Source organism: Elaeis guineensis, chromosome 12 (assembly GCF_000442705.2).
Source record: "Elaeis guineensis isolate ETL-2024a chromosome 12, EG11, whole genome shotgun sequence".
Taxonomy (NCBI): domain Eukaryota; kingdom Viridiplantae; phylum Streptophyta; class Magnoliopsida; order Arecales; family Arecaceae; genus Elaeis; species Elaeis guineensis.
This window is the reverse complement of record NC_026004.2, coordinates 20,962,818-20,981,846: the sequence shown is the minus strand read 5'-3', so window position 1 is coordinate 20,981,846 and position 19,029 is coordinate 20,962,818. Positions and strand designations below refer to the sequence as shown.

The 19,029-nt window shown below is 37.6% G+C and overlaps 2 protein-coding genes across 2 annotated transcripts; both read left to right on the top strand.

Annotated features, from left to right (window-relative positions):
- The first annotated feature begins 1,806 nt into the window (after positions 1-1,806).
- On the top strand, positions 1,807-8,269 carry LOC105054740 (uncharacterized). Its single transcript, XM_010936323.4, has 9 exons — positions 1,807-2,114; positions 2,203-2,467; positions 2,538-2,639; positions 2,747-2,829; positions 2,919-3,035; positions 5,933-6,035; positions 6,123-6,960; positions 7,710-7,900; positions 8,054-8,269. The coding sequence occupies exons 1-9, from the start codon at positions 2,005-2,007 to the stop codon at positions 8,153-8,155; spliced, it is 1,911 nt and encodes a 636-aa protein (XP_010934625.1). The 5' UTR covers positions 1,807-2,004; the 3' UTR covers positions 8,156-8,269.
- A 199-nt stretch (positions 8,270-8,468) lies between these two features.
- On the top strand, positions 8,469-11,143 carry LOC105054806 (xyloglucan-specific galacturonosyltransferase 1-like). Its single transcript, XM_029267780.2, is given in 2 exon segments — positions 8,469-10,740; positions 10,742-11,143. Coding segments are annotated over 2 exon segments (1,545 nt in total). The 5' UTR covers positions 8,469-9,472; the 3' UTR covers positions 11,019-11,143.
- The last annotated feature ends 7,886 nt before the right edge of the window (positions 11,144-19,029 follow it).

Sequence of the window (19,029 nt, the reverse complement as noted above, 5' to 3'; positions counted from 1 at the left end):
ACTTTAGCTTATCTATTTCCCTTTGCCTTCTTCCTTCCGTTCAACAGATTTTCTTTCTGATGAGTCTGCATGTGGCTCATATGCCTCCTCAACATTGGCATATTTTTTTGCTCGAGCTAATAATTTGGCAAAGTCCTTTGGATACCTCTTCTCTAAAGAGAAGAGGAATTGACACTTCACAAGCTCCCCCTTTAGAGTCCATATTGCGATTGATTGGTCCAGATTGCATTCTTCCAGTGTGGCTACATTGAAGTGACTAATGTAGACCTCGAGAGACTCTCCTTCTCTCTATTTAATATTCATCAAGGAGTCGGACTTATAGCATTGTTGTCAGTTGTTGATGAAGTGGGCTATAAATGACTGACCTAGTTGCTTGAAGGAATGAATGGAGCTTAGTTGTAAGCTTTACCAATTTTAAGCTGCTTTTTATAAGATAGAAGGGAAGGCTCGACATAGGATCCCGTTAGTCGCCTCATGTAAGAGCATGAGGACCTTAAAACTTTTCAAGTGATCCATTGGATTGGTGGCCTCGTCATATGCTTTCAAGTATGGTATTTTAAAATTGGCCAAGATTGGTTCATCCATAATTTTTCTACTGAAGAGCGGATCAGCATTGAAGCCAACTTTCCCATCTTATGTCGAGGTCTGACCCCAAAGTGCTTCAATTTGCCTGTGCATCTTCTAAAGTTTGCGATCCACATCGCATCTCGAGCTGTGTAATACTCAGAGTGCCGAGGTGGTGATCTTTTTGGAGTGGATTCTTTTTTTGATTAAGGGATCACAAAGCATCTTTGGTGCCCTTCTTCCGAACTCCTCGATCGGCGGTGTTGGCTCTACGGTACTTGGTCTGAACTTTGGGGAGGTGATTGATGCAGCTGCTATTGCCCAGGCACTTGATGTAAGGTCGGTTGAGGGGTTGTGACTAACTGCTGAATGGCTTGGAAAACCATAGTTAGAATCTAGACCTACTATATGAGCTAGTTGAATTGCTTGGGGCCACCCTTGGGCCTACTGAGAGAGTGAAGGTTGATTTTCAGAATATAGAGGTGGCTCTTTGGCTTGGGACGGTAGCTCAGTCGGTGGTGGTTGCATCTTGGTTGGGCAAGATGTCTTCCCATTAAACCATCGTGAGGTATTTGGACTCCTCTTTGAGATCTCATGGCTATAAACTTTTCTTGTTTTCCTGAACAGGTCTAAGTTCTTCCTCTCGCACCAATTTGATGCTGCTGGTGGCTAACTTGGTGCTGAAGCTGGCAAATCTTGAATGGCTAAAGTTTGATCTGATACTAATAGAAAAGAACCTACAAATCAAGTCCCTTATCGGAGTTATTTTCAGTGGAGACTTTCTGACATTCTAGTCAGATAGTTGGTCATTTTTGAAAATTCAAGTAGAAGTGGCAGAGTGAATAATGTTGCTTCTATCTTACCGGTTCAAGGTAGGCTACTATTATTAGTTTTGGAGTATAATTAGAATGTGAGGTAGATAAGACAAGTATTTGACGCGTAACTACTGCTGCAAATCTCGACTCGTCTCTTCGGCTTGGCATATTGTTACCCAATCGAGGTTTAGATGTCGTTGGGTTCGATTGAAATAAATTGCCATCCCATATTAGCATCCTTAATGGAGATCATGTGGCAAGCTGCTATTGATCAATTTAGATGATGTTAACGAAGGCTAGATCTGAAGTATATTAGACATTATGTAATTTAGGGTTTATGAACAATTTCTTCACCATATTTGGGCCAAGGCATCCCGCGGGCTTTGTGTAAACTTTGTTTTACCGGTGCATGCACCGGGCCAATCCTGGGTAGCATTATGGTGAGGAAACCCGAGTCACTCCCCTCTCGCACCGCCGACAAAGTTTCCTTTCCCGCTACCTTTTCCTCATCGTTCAAAATTCCCCGCCGCAACCCACGTTTGTGAAATCGAAAAATAAAAACAGAAACAAATCCCTTTGGCTCGAAGGCAGGGGTGGGAGGAGGAAGCGCCGCGGCAAAGAAGGCATGAACGCCGCCTCTAAGCCCATCTGCACCATCTGCTACGAAGACCTCAACCTCATCGTCGAAGAAGTCCAAGCCATCCCCATCTGCGGCCACGTCTTCCACGAGCTCTGGTACCCACCTCTCTCTTATCTCTTCCCCTCCCTCTTCTCCTCTCCATAGATTTCTTCTAATCTCTCTCATCTGTTTCAATACACAAAGCATCCAACAATGGCTGGAATACTGCCCGGAAGGGAAGAAGCCCACCTGTCCCGTCTGCAAGCAGTTTTGCGCCCATCACTCCCCCATCCGCCTCTACTTCCAGTCCACCGGCGATCCCACACAAATTGCCCTCTCCCAGAAGCTTTCTTCCGAGGCTGATGCCGAGCCATTGGCCGAGGAGGTGAGGCGATTGGAGTTGAAGGTTTCGGCCCTCACCTCCAATTTCGAGAACCAGCAGAAGCATCTCAGCAAACTGAATGATGAGGTATGACTACAAATTTATTTTTTTCCCCCTCCCCTTCAATGCAAATTTATTTAGTATAATATTGCTTCAGGTGACTGCATGGAAAGAGTTGGCGCAAAGGGAGGAGGCAAGAAGAGAAGAGATCATGAAAGAGAAAGAGTGTACTGAGCAGTTTCTACATATGAAAATGGAGGTGGTATTTTGTGCCCCCCCCTCCCCCTTTTTTTTTTTTGATGCTGATTTAGAGTTATCGGTCTTTCTTGTAATGCCCTGTGTTGACAAGGAGGCTTCTTGGGCCAGGAACTGTCTCGGAAATCGTTAGAGTGCACGAAGCTACATGAGAGGAGTTTGGGGTTGGCCCAGGAGCTTGCTGCCCTTAAACTGTATGAGTTATTGCCACAAAAGAATGATTAGTAAATTGGTTTTTAATGGTCATCATTTTCTCATTCTTATTTAGTTCCTAATGGTTCAGGGCAACAGATATGAACTTGGAGGAGGAAGAGATGGTGAAACTTGCATCGCTTGGTCATGGTAGAAACCATGAGAATGCGGTACAGGTTCTGAAGAGGTCACTTGCCCTTCGCAATAAGTAAGTTTTTTTTTCATGCTGTGAGAAATTTATCTTGTTCATTATATTTTTAGTGGTTGATCGGTGAGAAGTAGATCTCAGTTATATCAATTTGAAACGACTATGGTAGCATATGAGAACGTGTTATTTTCCATCTTTTATTTTGTTTGGAAATATTGTTTATAGGGCACAAAAGACAGATCCATGATTTGCTTTCTACAAACTGGCATTCACACATGTGATGCATGTGACTTGATTAAGAGGTTGTAGTGGTTGATAAATAGGTGTGATCCGCTTGGAGGGTTTACATCATCCCACGGACGGTACTTTTACAACGGAAAATATTGATGTTGCAGTGAAAGGAGAGACAAAACAGAAAAGGGGTAAAAGGTTGATTTAAACTTGGAAGGTGGATGTCGCATCCCCTAAGGATTGCCTTATAATAGTAGGGATGTGCTATGGTTTCGCTCGGTGGTTACTTGGCTTGTTGGGTTCAAGTTTGAATTTGTAATTTACAATTTGCCTTAAAAAGGGCATCTCAATGCATAAGGCTCCTCCCATTGCGGCATTTGAGGAGGGTCAACTGTATGCTGTCTTACCCCTACATACTGAGTGGTTGTTTTGGTGTTTTGATAAGTTAAATTATGTTTTTCTCCTTTATAAAAATTGAGGTTTGCTTTTGGTGTGGAGAAGCAAGGTTTTTCAAGAATCAAGTGCAAATGTAGAAATGCTCTAACCTTCTTCCCTTGTGGTAGCTTTGTTCATGATCATCTTCAGTGCCGCACTTTTGATCCACTCCTTCCCTCCTTGCTTGCCTTTTGCTTCACCTTGTCCATCTACTCCACCTAAATGCCCTCCCCCTCTCCAATGGACATTTTGACTTTCCTCTTGCTGACTTAGGAAATGGTTTGGTGCCTCTCCTATTTCAATAATGTGGATACATTCATGTGGAAGAGGTTGACTTGGTAGAATGGTTGTTGTAGTGAATGTCTTATTTTATTTCCTCTTCCTTCTCTCTCATTCCTAACTCTCTTGCCTAGGAGGCTCTTTTCCCTTGCCTTCACTTGTCCTTGGTGTGGCCTTTTGATGAGGTTCCATGTAGGAGAAGTGATAGATGGAGGCCAATACGGTGGTGAGTGGTAGTAGGGGGTTCTTGCAATTGGGCTGCGGTGAGAAGAGGAAGTTGTGGTGGTGTTGCAGTGGAAGGAGGCCATTGCTCCTTTATGGCATGGTGATGGACTGGGTTGGTGATGTAACAATACAAGATTCACATTCTTGATGCCTAATTGATGAAGGTAGTGTGGGTGGTACTCGCAGCAATAGTGGAGTTGGATGTGGCGATGAGGGAGATGTCAAGGAGGAATGTCTGGCAGTGTTGGAGCATGCTGCATCAAAAATGGGGCCACATGGGGGCTGGTGAAAGAAGGGTATAGTAAACGGTGGTGGCAAGGGACCATGGTGGCGGAGAAATGTCTTGGAAGAACACCTGTTTGATGAAATGCTGAAAGGAGATTTGTCTTTGATTAGGCTCTTTGCCAATGAGAAAGCAATTGTGCAAACAAGTTTTGGAGCTTTGAAACTGAGATAATAAAATGTGCATTTTATTATAGTGATGAAGCCATTTTTCTTTGATTTGGTGCAACCCCTTACCCAACATCGTTGGTTTAGTGATTCTCTCTCCTTTCGAGGCATTTCATTTCAAGAACATCTTGAATGACACTTCATTTCTTAGTTGTTGGCTTGTTTTCTATATTCCATTGGCTGCAAGCACTTAAAGAGTGCTTGACTTGACAAAAACTCTGTTACCAAATCTTCTGCATCTAAGGTTGGCTGTTGGCCACCTCGTGTCTTCACCACTCTTGACTCCCTCGGACTCCAAGACTTATTGGTTGTAAACAAACTTGATCTGCTGAACTTTTGGATCTTGGAAAGAAATTTGGCCTTATATTTAGGAAAAACTTCAGCTAGTCTGCTTTGAATACTCTCAAATAATAGGAACTTAACCAGGTGATGGTTTTTGTTGCATGATTTTTCTGAAATTAATGTCGACAAACCTTTGATGATCTTCACCAAAACTTGTCCTTAACAAGCCCTCCCACCCTTCTTGTTTTACCTTTTTTTTGTTCTCTTCACCTCTCTCTCTCTCTCTCTCTTTTGTCTGGGACTTTGGGTTGTGTTCCATGAGAACTTTTTCCTTTTCTTTCCCATTTGAATCTTGGCTGCATGTGGCTTTTGATGCTCTTTTGGGTGTAATGATCACCTGATGTTTTCCATTATAATGCTTATAATGGCCATAGCAGTACATGACTCAATATTGTTAAAAAATGTAATATGACAGGGTTTTGATTTTATCTTATGTTCTAAATCTTCCATTCCTTTCTCATTCTCGAATGATTTCAAAGTAGGATTAGAACCTTATCTTGGGAGGTGGAGGTGTATTTCGAGGCAAATTTCCTTTTAGTCTACTAGTGCTTGTTCTCTTCATGCTATGTATGCTGGATTGAGATACATCCATGTATATGCATTTATCCCAAAAGTCGGATTCTGAGATGAACGAGTACAGTCTTAACATACTCTTTCAGAAGATGGGATCACTATGGGTGTTGAGCATGTAATATCTATCAAGTGATACATGTGTCCATAATCTCTTCAAAAATCAGGGTTGCATGATTTGGTCTTTTACAATACTCTGAAAATGCTACTATTGGTCATGCAAGAGCCTGATTAGGATGAAGTATTGGACACTGATGTTTGGAGAATGTCAATTATTTTCTTACTGCATGCTTGTAAGGTTCTTAGTCTTCCATGGGATTTGTTATGTGCTCCAGTTTTGCAACAGGTACTCTAAGCCAATTGTGACTAATTTAAAAGTAGTATCAATTAACTGTGTTTTATTAAACCTTGCATGGCTTTTATAGGAGCTATAAGGAACTGCTGGCTCAGTGCAACCTTTTAGGAAGAGCAGAGACTCGCAGTCAGATGAAACTTGATAAGGCTAAAGAAAAGATAAAAAAACTTCAAGTGAGTTCTTCACCATCCCCGTGCCATTTTTATATGTATTTTTCAAACAATTAGGCTGGAAAGTCTTTTTTTTTTTAATTATTTCAGGCACGTTTGCAAGAGGTGGAGAAGGTTGTTGAAGAAAAAGAGAACGAAATCCTGAGGAATTTGAAGGCTTCAAAAAGAACTAAAACTGAAGGGATAAGTTTCAGTTGTGTCAACGAGAACCTAAATTATGCATGCACTGACAATCATTTGTTGGAACATCAAACTGAGAAGTCTGCTGAGGCACCAGATGGTTCAAACAAAATAAGTTTCTCAAAAAATAACCTGCATCATTTTAAAGGAAGCGCCAAAGGTCTTGAACTCCAAAACAATTTGATTTCATCAAGTTTCGAGGATAATGACAATATAATAGATCTAGATGCTGATACTAGCTTCTTTATGGAAGAGGTTGCTCCTGAACCATCTAAAAACTTATTTAACCATTTGACTCCTATTTCTAATGGCAAAAATCAAGCTGAGTCTAACAAGAATGAAGATTTCCGTAAGTCATTTATGTCTGCTCAAGAGGCTGCTTATCCTAATAATGAGGTTTCCTCTACTTACAAGCACAGCAGGTATGAATCCTGGATCTCAGGCATTAATATCAATAATGATGAGAAGGGTTCTCTAGAAAGAGTTGTAGACAGAAGTGTGACACAGATACCTAATACAGAGGCTTCATCTACTTACAAGCACATTAGGCATGAATCCTGGAACTCAGGCATTAATATGAAAAATGATGAGAAAAGTTCTCTAGAAAAAGTTGTAGACGGCAGTGGTACACAGATTGCAAGTTCATCTCAGACTAAAGAAATTTTGGTTATTGATGACATCACGAGGCAATCACCTTCAATGGCAATCAAAAGGGAAACTCAGGCTCATGATTCAGTTGCTTCTTCTGGTAAGTCTTTACTTTCTCAGTGTCTTAAGCAGGGAGTGGTAAAAATGACTTGATTAGTATAAGGTTTCGAGATGATCATCAAGTTCCTTGTTAGCAGAAAGATGTCTAACTTCTGTAACTTTTAAACATATCAAAATGGAACATTCACCACTGTCTTAGGGAAGGAAACCATATATCTACCTTTTTTTTGAAAATAAAATGTCTGTTAAAATTTAGTGCATACAACTTGCTTGGCAAAGTGATATGATGGTGTTATACTATTTATTTTAAACAAGATCCCAAAGTACCTGTCAAGCTAAAATGCCTTAAGGACTCTCCAGACCAAATATTGTTGACACTTTTTATGCTCTTTTTTCCTCTGGATGTCAAAGGTTTAGCCTATTTACAATTAGAGTGAAAAGAGCAGGGTTATGACCAACTTTAACCATTCAAGTCTCAACTAACAGGCTGGCTTTCAAGTAATTGATTCGGGTTGAGAAAACATTGCTTATCGAGCAACAATAGCCCTGACAACTCATTGCCCATCTAGTAATCCAATAAATTTTGAACTGGTGTTCTTTGCGACTCCCCAGATTAACTCGAGCTTAAATGAAAGTACAGGAACCATAAACTGTCTTTTAAAAATAAAATTTCTTTGTAGTTTGTTTTCCAATGTGGTCATTTCACTTGTAAGTTTATGCATTTCACTTGAACTGATTTACATTGGTTGTAAATAATTCTACTTCTTTCCCACGGACTATAATTCATAGGTGATGCATGGTTTCCCGGTGGAATCTTTGGCCATGAAGGTGGCAACAGAGGTGTGGGGAAGTGGTGCAAGCAGGTTCCGAATGTTTCCTTGTATCTTAGAACGCAAACATCAAAGAGAAATGGGGATTTGATTGCGGTTGGAGCTGATGGGAGAGGAGGAAGGGTCAAAGTGTTGAGAACTCATGACCAGGTATGAGAACCACTTTTCTGAAGTTTTTTTCTTTTTCACTTTTCAAAGAAAAAGTAGAGCATTCATTTGTAAGCAAGCAACAGAATCTTTTCTGTTTGGTTTATTTCATTCTTATACCTGAAGACCTCACATTTCTTCATGGTCTTCATGTAGGTTAATAAGTCACAAACATCATGGTCAAAAAGTTATCAGCATGGAGCAAAACAAAGTGGTCAATCTCAGATCGATCATTTCTTTGTAAAGTCTGAAGGCTAATTGTACATTCACGGTAGTAGGTGGCCATAGCAAAACCCTCAGAGTAAAGAGATTTAGATTCAAGGTTTTAGAGACACTAATCGAAGGATGACAAATAAATTTATTGCTTGATAATCTGTCCTCACAGAAGTGGGTAGTTAAATAGGTTACAAGTTTACTGCATAATGTTTCTATTTATCAAACCCTGGTTTTTTGAACTCTGCACCGCCCTATGTCATAAGTTTACTGCCAACAAGAATGCTGAACCAAAATATACTTTTTCTTAGATACATCCATGGACATTCTTTTCGAAGTCCACAGTAAATCCTCAGTTCTCCAAGCATTTCACTGTTACACGTCTGAGCGTGAATGACTGCTCGCCCATCTGCTGATAATATTTAGCTTCAGATGTCTAAAATGGGTAGGATCCAAGTTGAACCTGTTTTGCACCCAGAAAAAAACCATGGCTGATCAGTTGGACACCTGTATTTTGTTGGCAATCCACTCCAGTGGCTTTCGGTTGAGCCCAAGCTTATTGCCACCATGTACGGAGTACAATAATCACAATCTGTTCAACAATCGTTTTAAACTGTTTGGAACTCAAGGTTCAGACCTGAGCATGGCTGAGCAGTTGAAAACAAGCCATTCACGAAAACCTTGTACCAAATCTGTAGGTCATCTTGGCCGATCAAACTTCCTGGTGTTGAGGGAATTCAGTGGCCTGGATTAGCTGCCAAATTACTTTCAAGTCCAACCTAAACTAGTGTCTGGTGAGAATTAAACCCAAATCTTCCACCATCACCTTAACGGTGGGTTTGGAAGAGTCAGGCCAAGTTATTGAGTGCACGTAGGGATTTGATCTGTCAAGTTGGTGCCATGTCCAGCTTCAGCTCGATCCCAACTTCAAACGTAGCCAAGTAATGACACATTCAAATGTTGAAACCAACCACAAACTAGACTCAATTCTTCATCAGTAATACTTAAGTATTTTTTTGGAAATCTCACCTAATTCGATATGCCAACTTTTTAAGCGAGCTAATATGTCCAAAGCTTCGTTTCTTGGTTTGTTGGCCGACAAGTCCAGACATGCAGACCAATCCCTCATTATATAAGATGCTAGACTTCAAAGGACTACTTGGAAGTCAAATATATTAGATCATGCATTCATCTTATCCTCCCATAATGGCACCATAACGTGCCCGCAAGTTTGCTTCTTTCAATGAATGAATACGAAAGAAAGAGAGAAGATGGTGAAGAACATTACCATCTCAGTATAAAAACTTTGCATTCTCTCATACCAATGGCCCATTTTCTATTGCCTATCATGGCTCTCTCCCGATGAGGGGAAGAACACAAGCAGCCCGCCAAGAAAAGGAGAAGCAAACTCTCCCAACGACAAAGCCCAGGGGGTGTCTTCCAATTCCCACCACCTTTTTCCTATTTATCCTCCTCTTCTTCTGGTGCTACTCCTTAATAATGACCAGCTCCTTCCACCTTTGTGTCTCCTCCCGGAAAGTCCACCATTACTGCATCTCTGGCAGCTCCAATCCCCGCTTCGATTTATTTGAAGTACTAGACTCCCTCAACATACCTACGAACACAAACCGTACCATCCACAGCCAAGTCGGTGACAATCGGAAGAACAAGATAGCCAATTCTGTCAAGGTGGTCGAAGAACAAGTGCAAGAACAACGCTCTTGGGCATCGAAAGGCATGCATGTCGCAACGCAAAGATCATGCAATAATCGGGGCATCTTCGTCTACGATCTCCCCTCAAAATTCAACAGAGTTCTCATGGCCCAATGCCGAGATCTCCTCCCATGGACCGACCTCTACGAGTACTTCGCCAACGACGCCATGGGGCAGCCAATGCCTCAGCTTGGCAAGGGTTGGCATCGAACACATCAGTATTCTCTCGAGCCCATCTTCCATTTGAGGATCTTAAACCACCCTTGCAGGGTTCATGACTACAACAACGCCAAGCTCTTCTACGTTCCCTTCTATGGAGGCCTCAGCATCCTCAGGTGGCACTTCAAGAACGAGTCGAGCGACGTCAAGGACATGCTCGGCGCCGAGCTCATCAAGTGGCTCGAGGACCAGCCACCATGGACCCAGAACTCCGGCAAGGATCACATGTTTGTGCTTGGAAAGATCTCGTGGGACTTCCGGCGGAACGGGCACGGTGCATGGGGGAGCAACTTTTTGTCTCTGGATGCCATGCAAGCCCCATACAAGTTCTTGATCGAGCGCCAGCCATGGGAGTTGAATGAAATCGGGATCCCCCACCCGACACACTTTCACCCGCACGAGGACACCGACATTGTTGCATGGCAAACGAGAATGATCAGCTCGTGGCGGCGGAATCTCGTGAGTTTTGCAGGGGCTGCACCGCCGGAGGCCACGGAGAGCATCAGATCGGTGCTTATAAGGCAGTGCATGTCGAGCAGCGACCACTGTAGGTTTCTTGACTGTGCCAATGGTTCATGCTCGAGATTGGAGGCGGTCGTGTCGCTGTTCATGGAGTCGGAATTCTGCCTGCAGCCGCCGGGGGACAGCCCGACGAGGAAGTCGGTGTTTGACAGCTTGGTGTCAGTTTGCATTCCGGTTCACAGCGTACTATCAGTACACGTGGCACTTGCCGGAGGACCACCGGAAGTACTCGGTGTTCATTGATGAGGAGGAGGTGAGGAAGGGGAAGGTGGACGTGATACAGAGGTTGAAGGGGATCTCCCTGGAGGAGAGACATGAGATGAGGAGGTTTATAGTGTATCAGCTCATGCCGGGCTTGGTTTATGGGGGCTCAAATGCCAAATTTGAGAGGTTCCGTGATGCGTTTGATATAGTCATTGATAACTTGGTCGATAGGGTTATGAGGTCAGGATAGGATAGGTGGCTTTTTATTTGGTTTTCTTTTTATTTTTCGGGTCAAGGAAATTACATACAAGGAGAAGAGGGATTAGCTTTGTCCATGTGTTTTAGATTTTGGTCATAAGAATATAATTTGGTTTTGCTGACGATATGAATATTATTCAATTATTTGCCTTCAATTGAATATGATTGGTTATTTGACAATCGTGCCTAGTCGTTGCTACTTAATTAAATTGGTCATTTTCTATATGCATGAGTTTAAGATTTTTCTCTACAGGTGACAAGGCACTTTGCAACTGGTTATTGATCGAATCATGGTGCAGCTAATTAATTGCGCAGAAGGTAGATATTTCTCTTCTCTTCTCTTAGACATGTTTACTAGAATGGTATTTGTTGTAGATCTATATCTCGATCAAGGCCGAGCTATGGATAACTTTAGTCATGGTCGAGCTATAGAAGATGGTATTTATCAGGTACAGATATGAAAGTTATCTAGCATGACCAATCAAATTAGTAGCGGTCTCTACTTCTCAGCCTAATCTTACTTTACCTCAGTCACGGATGACATACGGTAGCTCGTATACCACCGACTTATATCGACAAGCAAGAGAGCAAGCATCCGCTCCACAAACTCCGATACTTCGATCGTGACGACCTATTATAGGTTGGCTGGGACAATCTATCCTAGATCAGCTATGGCCGAGCTATCTCACTACAACAAAATAGGTTATTAGCGACGAAAATTTTTCATCGCTAATAATCAATTTTCATCGCTAATAACTATTAGCGATGAAATTTTTATTGCTAATATTTCATTGTAAATAATCGCGTCGTTGATAATATTTTATAATAAAAATTTTTTTTATCGCGAATAATTGATTATTTACGTCGAAAAATTTTCATCATTAATAAAATTTATTTTTTTGAAAATTATTTACGATAAAAAATTTTTATCATAAAAAAATATTTGTGATAAAATTTAACGTCACTAATAAATAATAAATTAATAGCGATGAAAATATTTTCATCATCATTAATTTAATTAAAAGTTTTTACAAAAATCAGATTTTTAAAAACTTTTAGCGACGAAAAACTTTCATCGCTAATACAATTTTTTGCAATGAAAAATTTTCGTTGCTAATTTACAAAAACATTAGTGACGCAAATTTTTCATCGTAAATACAATTATTAGTGACGAAAATTTTTTGTCACTATTAATTTAATAATAATTTTTTTAAAAAATTAAATTTAAACAATATTAATGATGTAAAGCTTATGTCGTAAATATAGTAATTTTTGATGTAAATTTTCATGGCTAATAAATATCAATTATTTATGATGAAAATATTTTTATCATTATTAATTTTAAATAAAATTTTAATATTTTTAAATTTATTAAAAATTTTATTTACGATCAATTTTTCATCGTAGTAAAATATTTTTAGCGATCAATATTTCATCAAAAATAATTCCATCGCTAATAATTTACACATATTTTTTTAAAAATAATTTATAAATATATTTTTAATTTATATTTATAATATTTTTTATAAATTAAAAATAAAAAAATAAATATATTTTATTATTTTATTATTTTTAAAAATTTACATAATAAATTCATAAATAAATTTTATTATTTTAAATTAAAATTATAAAAAATTTGAAATAAAAATAAAAAATTATATAAAAAGGCCGTCAAGTGTCGGCATCTGTAGAAAGAGAACAAGCTGGGGAAGAGGAGCATCTGAAAGAGCTCGGACCGGCCTATTGCTGCCTCATCAGCTATATCGTCCGCTCTATCTGCGCCATCCGCTCCATCATTTGGATTTGAAATCGCTGATGCTCGTCGATGCATGCAGCCAACTTATGAGCTCACTGTCGATCCTCAGTAGCCTATCTTTGTACCTCTATCAGTCGAGCATCGCAAACAGCATGGATGTCAGTCCTAGATGAGTGTGAGAATGAGGGAGCAGTGATCCCATACCCTAGACCCCTAACATAACAAGATCTCGTACCAAGCATCTAATTACAGATTTCATCATCTGTGGGTGTGATCGAGCCCTCAGGAGTAGGCTGGGATCTCATATCTATCATACGGTCTTGAAAATTAAAATTATAGCTATTTTAATTTTATAATAAAAATCAAACTGCGAATGAAAAATAATTGAAACAACTTACAAAGAGCTCCTGGCTCCCCGTTGTCCACTCTCCTGACTGTCGCTGGTGGGTTCGTTAGTAGATATCGATCCTACCATGAAGCTCGTCACTCTGAGCATCTCTTTGTAATTTGAGAATAATTAATTAAAAATTTTTAAATAGCTAGAGAATTATATACTAATTAAAAATTATCTACCATTTGTTTCATGTAACGAGCAAACGATCTCAAACCCCCATAATATGGTACGATCTATCTTGCCTGATTTGCGACATTTTGGAATATCTTTTCTGTACAGTTATCAGTCAAATTAGTAAATAATAAATTTAATTTAAGAATAAATGATTCAATCATTAAACTCTAAAAAAAAAAAGTTTGGATGTGTAACCTGATATGCCAGATCCTTGTAATGCTGGCATATGACAGTCCAATATCCATAGTGATGTTGTCATAGGGCCGCTGCCGCGCTGCCTCCTCCCTATGATCCTGCATCATATGGTACAAATGCTGATGGATGTGGTGATGATAATCCTTGAAACACAAAGATAAATGAGCATCCATGGCTCTCCATGCACGATCCTCCTCAAAATCAATAATGTCGAATACACCCTGCGAATAACAAATATTAGAAGAATACCATGCAAATTAAATATTCACAGTATAATTTATTTTACTTGTAAGTGGGTGTAGAAAATCTCTATCTGAGCTGATACAATGTGACGCCAATCGAAAAGTATCATGGGGACATAGCTGGGCATATGATGTCTAGCTCAGTCTACTATGACTCGCACCATCCCCTAATGGGTCTGGTGTAGTCGGATGGTATCTCGATACGGAGATGCTGCCTCAGGTGCTCGTGTCTCCAACGCTCTAGAGCGAGGTTCTTCGATGGACCTCATCTTCGCCTCACTACTGACGAAGACTGGCCCGAAACAATAATAAATAAATTATTAGTATGATAGCTATCCAAATAAAAAAATTAAATTTTATTATATAAAAAATATAATAATATCACTTGAACTCGTCTCACTCGAACCCACCTCATTTGGACCCGCCTCACTGGGACCTGCTAATGTAGGACCCTCTGGCGATGGAGCTGGTGTGGTAGTGGAAATCGATGAAGGCACCTCAGCCTCTGAGGTAGACTGTGAATACGAATGTCATCGTCTGTCTCCTGGTGCCATATCTGCAATTCTTGACATATAAATGAATATAATATTGAATAATAATAATAAAAAATAAATTACATTCTAATGAATAAAATTATATTGCATGCCATTATTGCAAGAGAAGATTGAACAAAGAATATAGATCTACTCATCAATATTCGTATATTTGTATCAAGATTGAATAAAAAATTATTTATAAATTTCAACAGCAACACTAAAAAATTTATACAATAAATATAAAATAAACTATAAGCAGTTAAGCATGTAAAATAATATTAGCGTAAAATAATAACAACAAAATCTAATCCCGAGGAGTTGATGACGAATTTATTTTTTTCATAATTATTTTTTACCTAAAAATAATAAATAATTTTTTATTTTCTTAAATATTTATTACCTAAAAATATTTTTTTCTAAATATTTTTTCTCCTAAACGAGCTCCGAACTCGGTCTCCCATGGCCCCCGCTCCCACGGCACCGGCGCCGTCACACACCCCGTGCCGTCAAAATTCGGGCCCCACTTCCACGGTGCCGGTGCAGTCACACACCCTGTGTCGCCCAGAGTCAGCCCCCGTGATCCCCACTCCCTTGGCGCCGGTGCCATCACACACCCCGCATCACCCGAACTTGGCCCCCGCGACCCCCGCTCTCGCGGCATCGGTGTCGTCACACACCCCTCGCGAGCCACCCCCCGTGGTGCCGCCACCGTCTCTAACCCCTCACGATCCGGATCCCAACTCAGATCCTGATTAGATCCTGATCTTGATCCCAATCCGAATTGGGATCTCGATCCAGATCCTGATCTCGATCCAATTCGAATCATGATCCAAATTTTATTTTTATTAATCAAATGGTTAAATAATTTTTTAATATATATTTTTTTTAATTTTTTTCCCCTCCTTTTTTTCTTCCCTTCCTCCCTCCCCACCGTGCAAACCTCTCCCTGCCGCCGCCCCCTCCCCGGCCCCATCTCCCCCGGCAGCCGGCCGCCCCCTCCCCAGCCCCATCTCCACTGGTGACAGCCTCCCCGGCTCCATCTCCGTCACCACCGGCCGCCCCCTCCCTGGCCCCATTCCGCCCCCCACCCCATCCCGCGTGCCTACGCCCCAGATCCCCTCCTCGTCGGCCGACAACCTCCCCACCTACCGATCCCCTCCCTGGCCCCATCTCCGTCGCCGCTGGCCGCCACCTCTCCGGCCCCATCCCCCCCTCTGGCCCCATCTCGCCCCACCCCCATTTGGATCCTGCCCCCTCCCCATCGGTCGCCCATGCCTCCCCATCAGCCGACCCCTCCTCGGCCCTGTGGCGCCGCCGGCGGCCCACGGCATCCCCCCCCAAACGGCTCTGCCCCTCGGTGGCCCGATCAACACAAACAAAAGAAAAAAAAAGGTTGAAAACCTTACCTCCGATGGATGGCGGGTGGGGCGGTCGGTGGATAGCGGACAGCGGACGGTGGTGGTGGAGAGGGGCTTGACGGTGGGAAGAGACAGAGGGGAGAGCACGGAGAGAGGAGAACTTAGGGAGAGGGAGAGAGATCAGGGAAAGAAGAGGGGGGATAAGGGTTTCGTGCAGTTTCACATGAAGAGATGTTGATTTGATGTTAATTGAAGAGCCACGAAATTTTTTGTTGCTAATAATGTTATTAGCGACAAAAATTAATTTTTATCGCTAATAATTCAAAAAAAAATACTCGATAAAAAAATTTTCTCACAAAAAAAATTATTTACAACGAAAAAAATTTTCATCGTTAATAACATTATTAGCGATGAAAAAATAATTTTCATCGCTAATAATTTCTATCAAAAAAAAAATTCTCCATTTTTTTGTTAAAAAATTTTTTGCATTAAAAAAATTATTTATGATGAAAACAAAATTTCATCGTTAATTAATTTATTAGCGATAGAAAATAGATATTTGTCGCTAATAATTTTTGTCAAAAAAAAATTATCTTCATTTTTAAAAAAATTATTTATGATGAAAATAAAATATTTCATCATTAATTATCTTATTAGCAACAAAAAATAATTTTTATTGCTAATAATTTTTGTCAAAAAAATATTTGCAATGAAAAAGATTTATCATCAATAATGCTTTTAGCAACGAAAACTAAAATTTCATCGCCAATAATTCTATCAAAAAAATAAAAAATTTTTCACTAATTTTTTTTTCTTAAATAAATTTATAAAAAAAATTATTTATGATGAAAACTAAATTTTATTTTAGATTTTTCTCGCTAAGAAAATTTTTTATCCAAAAAATTTAACAACAAAAAATGACATTAAAAAAATATTCAAGATAAAAAATAAAATATTAATAAAAAATTATATAAATAGTTAATTTATGATTTTTTTTAAAAAAATTATGTACATAAAAAAATTACGTATGCAAAAAAATTACGTAATTATATACCATCAGATGAGAATTATTTTTCTGCTGATACATTACAGATGTTAACTAACAATCAAACATAATTTATAATTAAAAAAATTTAATTAATTAAATTTATTTTTTTGGTGGTAACACTGCCATGAGTTGATCAAAAGGTTTGAATGGACATCTGAACTCAAATTTAATCTGTGAGTAGCTAAGACCCTTGAGATCCGATGCAAAAGAAACATAGTAGAAAGGATAATACCTGCTCAGGAGTATGTCAATCTCAGGATAAATCTTAAATTAGATAACAATAATAAGAGTTCAGCTAGTTAGAGAATATCTGCGACAAACAATTATCTTATACGAATTAAGACCATGAATATACTCTTGAAAAATAATACTGAAGGACCCAGCAAAGGCATTCCACATACAGTTTAGAAGTAAATGACATAATTTAGTCCATCGAGCAGTTGATAAAGTTTTATTCTTTATACAGTTGAAAATTGATATTTTTCTTGAATCAAATTTTTTGCATTTAATTTTTTGCGACAGTTTACTCCTAGATCTTATAGACGGTTGATTCGGTTGTGGGTGAAAAATTTTGTTACATCATCCAACAAAATCTGAATATTGGGAGAATGATTCTTTTTCAGTATCAGGAGTAATTTTTTTAAATTTATAATTTTTTAATTATTAGTGATGAAATTATTTCATCGTAAATAATGAAGTTTTCGACGTTTCTAGCATTTCGACCTATAAATGCAAAAGGAGCATTAAATAATAGTAACAGAAATGATAGAATGGTTATAATAAACCAAACAAATAATCTATAATTTTTATATTTTTTAAATTTTTGTGGATCATGTTTTAACGTATAAAGATCCAATATCATCTCCTTTCTATATTCTTGAGCAGATACAAGGTCTTGTACTTTGTGACCTCTGGTTAGTCTATAGAACCAACAACCTGTACGAAATTAAGCAATGAGACAGCTTCAGAGAAACTTAGAGATAAAAAGTATTATCGCAAATAATGATCAACTTTTAATTTTTTTCATCGTGAATAATAAACTATTTATGATGAAAAATATATTTTCATCATAAATACTAAGTTATTTATGATGTAATATTTTCATCATAAATGATCTATAATTTTTATAATTTTTATTTTTTTAAAAATATTGACGACCAAAATATTTTCATCACAAATATTTTCATCATTTTTTTAAATATTTTTATTTTTTTAAATATTAGAGATGAAAATATTATGATGTAAATAATGGGTATTTACAATAGAAAGTAGATTTTCATCGTAAATACTTAATTATTTACGATGTAAAATTTTCATTACTAATAATCTATAATTTTTGAATTTTTAAAATTTTTTATTTTTTTCATATATTAGTGATGAAAATTTTTTATCATAAATAATTAAGTATGTATGATGAAACTATAATTTTTATCATAAATACTCAATTATTTATGATGTAATATTTTCATCATAAATAATTTATAATTTTTTAAAATTTTTTATTTTTTTAAATATTAGCGATAAAAATTTTACGTCATAAATAATATAGTATTTGCGACAAAAAGTAGATTTTTGTTGTAAATACTTAATTATTTATAACATAAAATTTTTATCATTAATAATCTATAATTTTTAAATTTTTAATTTTTTTCATATATTAACGATAAAATTTTTTTATCATAGATAATTAAGTATTTATGATTAAAATCTATTTTTCATCATAAATACTCTATTATTTATAATATAATATTTTTATCATAAATAATCTATAATTTTTAAATTTTTTAAGTTTTTTATTTTTTTTAAATATTAGCGATGAAAATCTTACATCATAAATAATTGAGTATTTATAATAAAAAATAGATTTTTATCATAAATACTTTATTATTTATGATGTAAAACTTTTATCGCTAATAATATATAATTTTTAAATTTTTTATTTTTTATCTATTAACGATAAATTTTTTTTATCATAAATAATTAAATATTTATGATGAAAATCTACTTTCCATCATAAATACTGTATTATTTGTGATGAAATATTTTTATCACAAATAATCTATAATTTTTAACTTTTTAAAATTTTTGATTTTTTTTTAAAATATTAGCGATGATTTATTTACATCATAAATAATTTAGTATTCATGATTGAAATGGTTTTGCATTGTGAATACTAAATTATTTATGACGTAAAATTTTTATCGTAAATAATCTATAATTTTTAAATTTTTTAAATTTTTTATTTTTTTCAAATATTAGCGATGAAAATTTTTCATTGGGAATAATGTTATTTCTTATAA

Coding starts and splice junctions, on each gene's coding strand:
- LOC105054740 (XM_010936323.4), top strand. CDS start 2,005: ATGAACGCCGCCTCTAAGCCCATCTGCACCATCTGCTACGAAGACCTC. Junction 2,640..2,746: donor TTCTACATATGAAAATGGAG/GTGGTATTTTGT, acceptor TTCTTGGGCCAG/GAACTGTCTCGGAAATCGTT. Junction 6,961..7,709: donor TGATTCAGTTGCTTCTTCTG/GTAAGTCTTTAC, acceptor TATAATTCATAG/GTGATGCATGGTTTCCCGGT.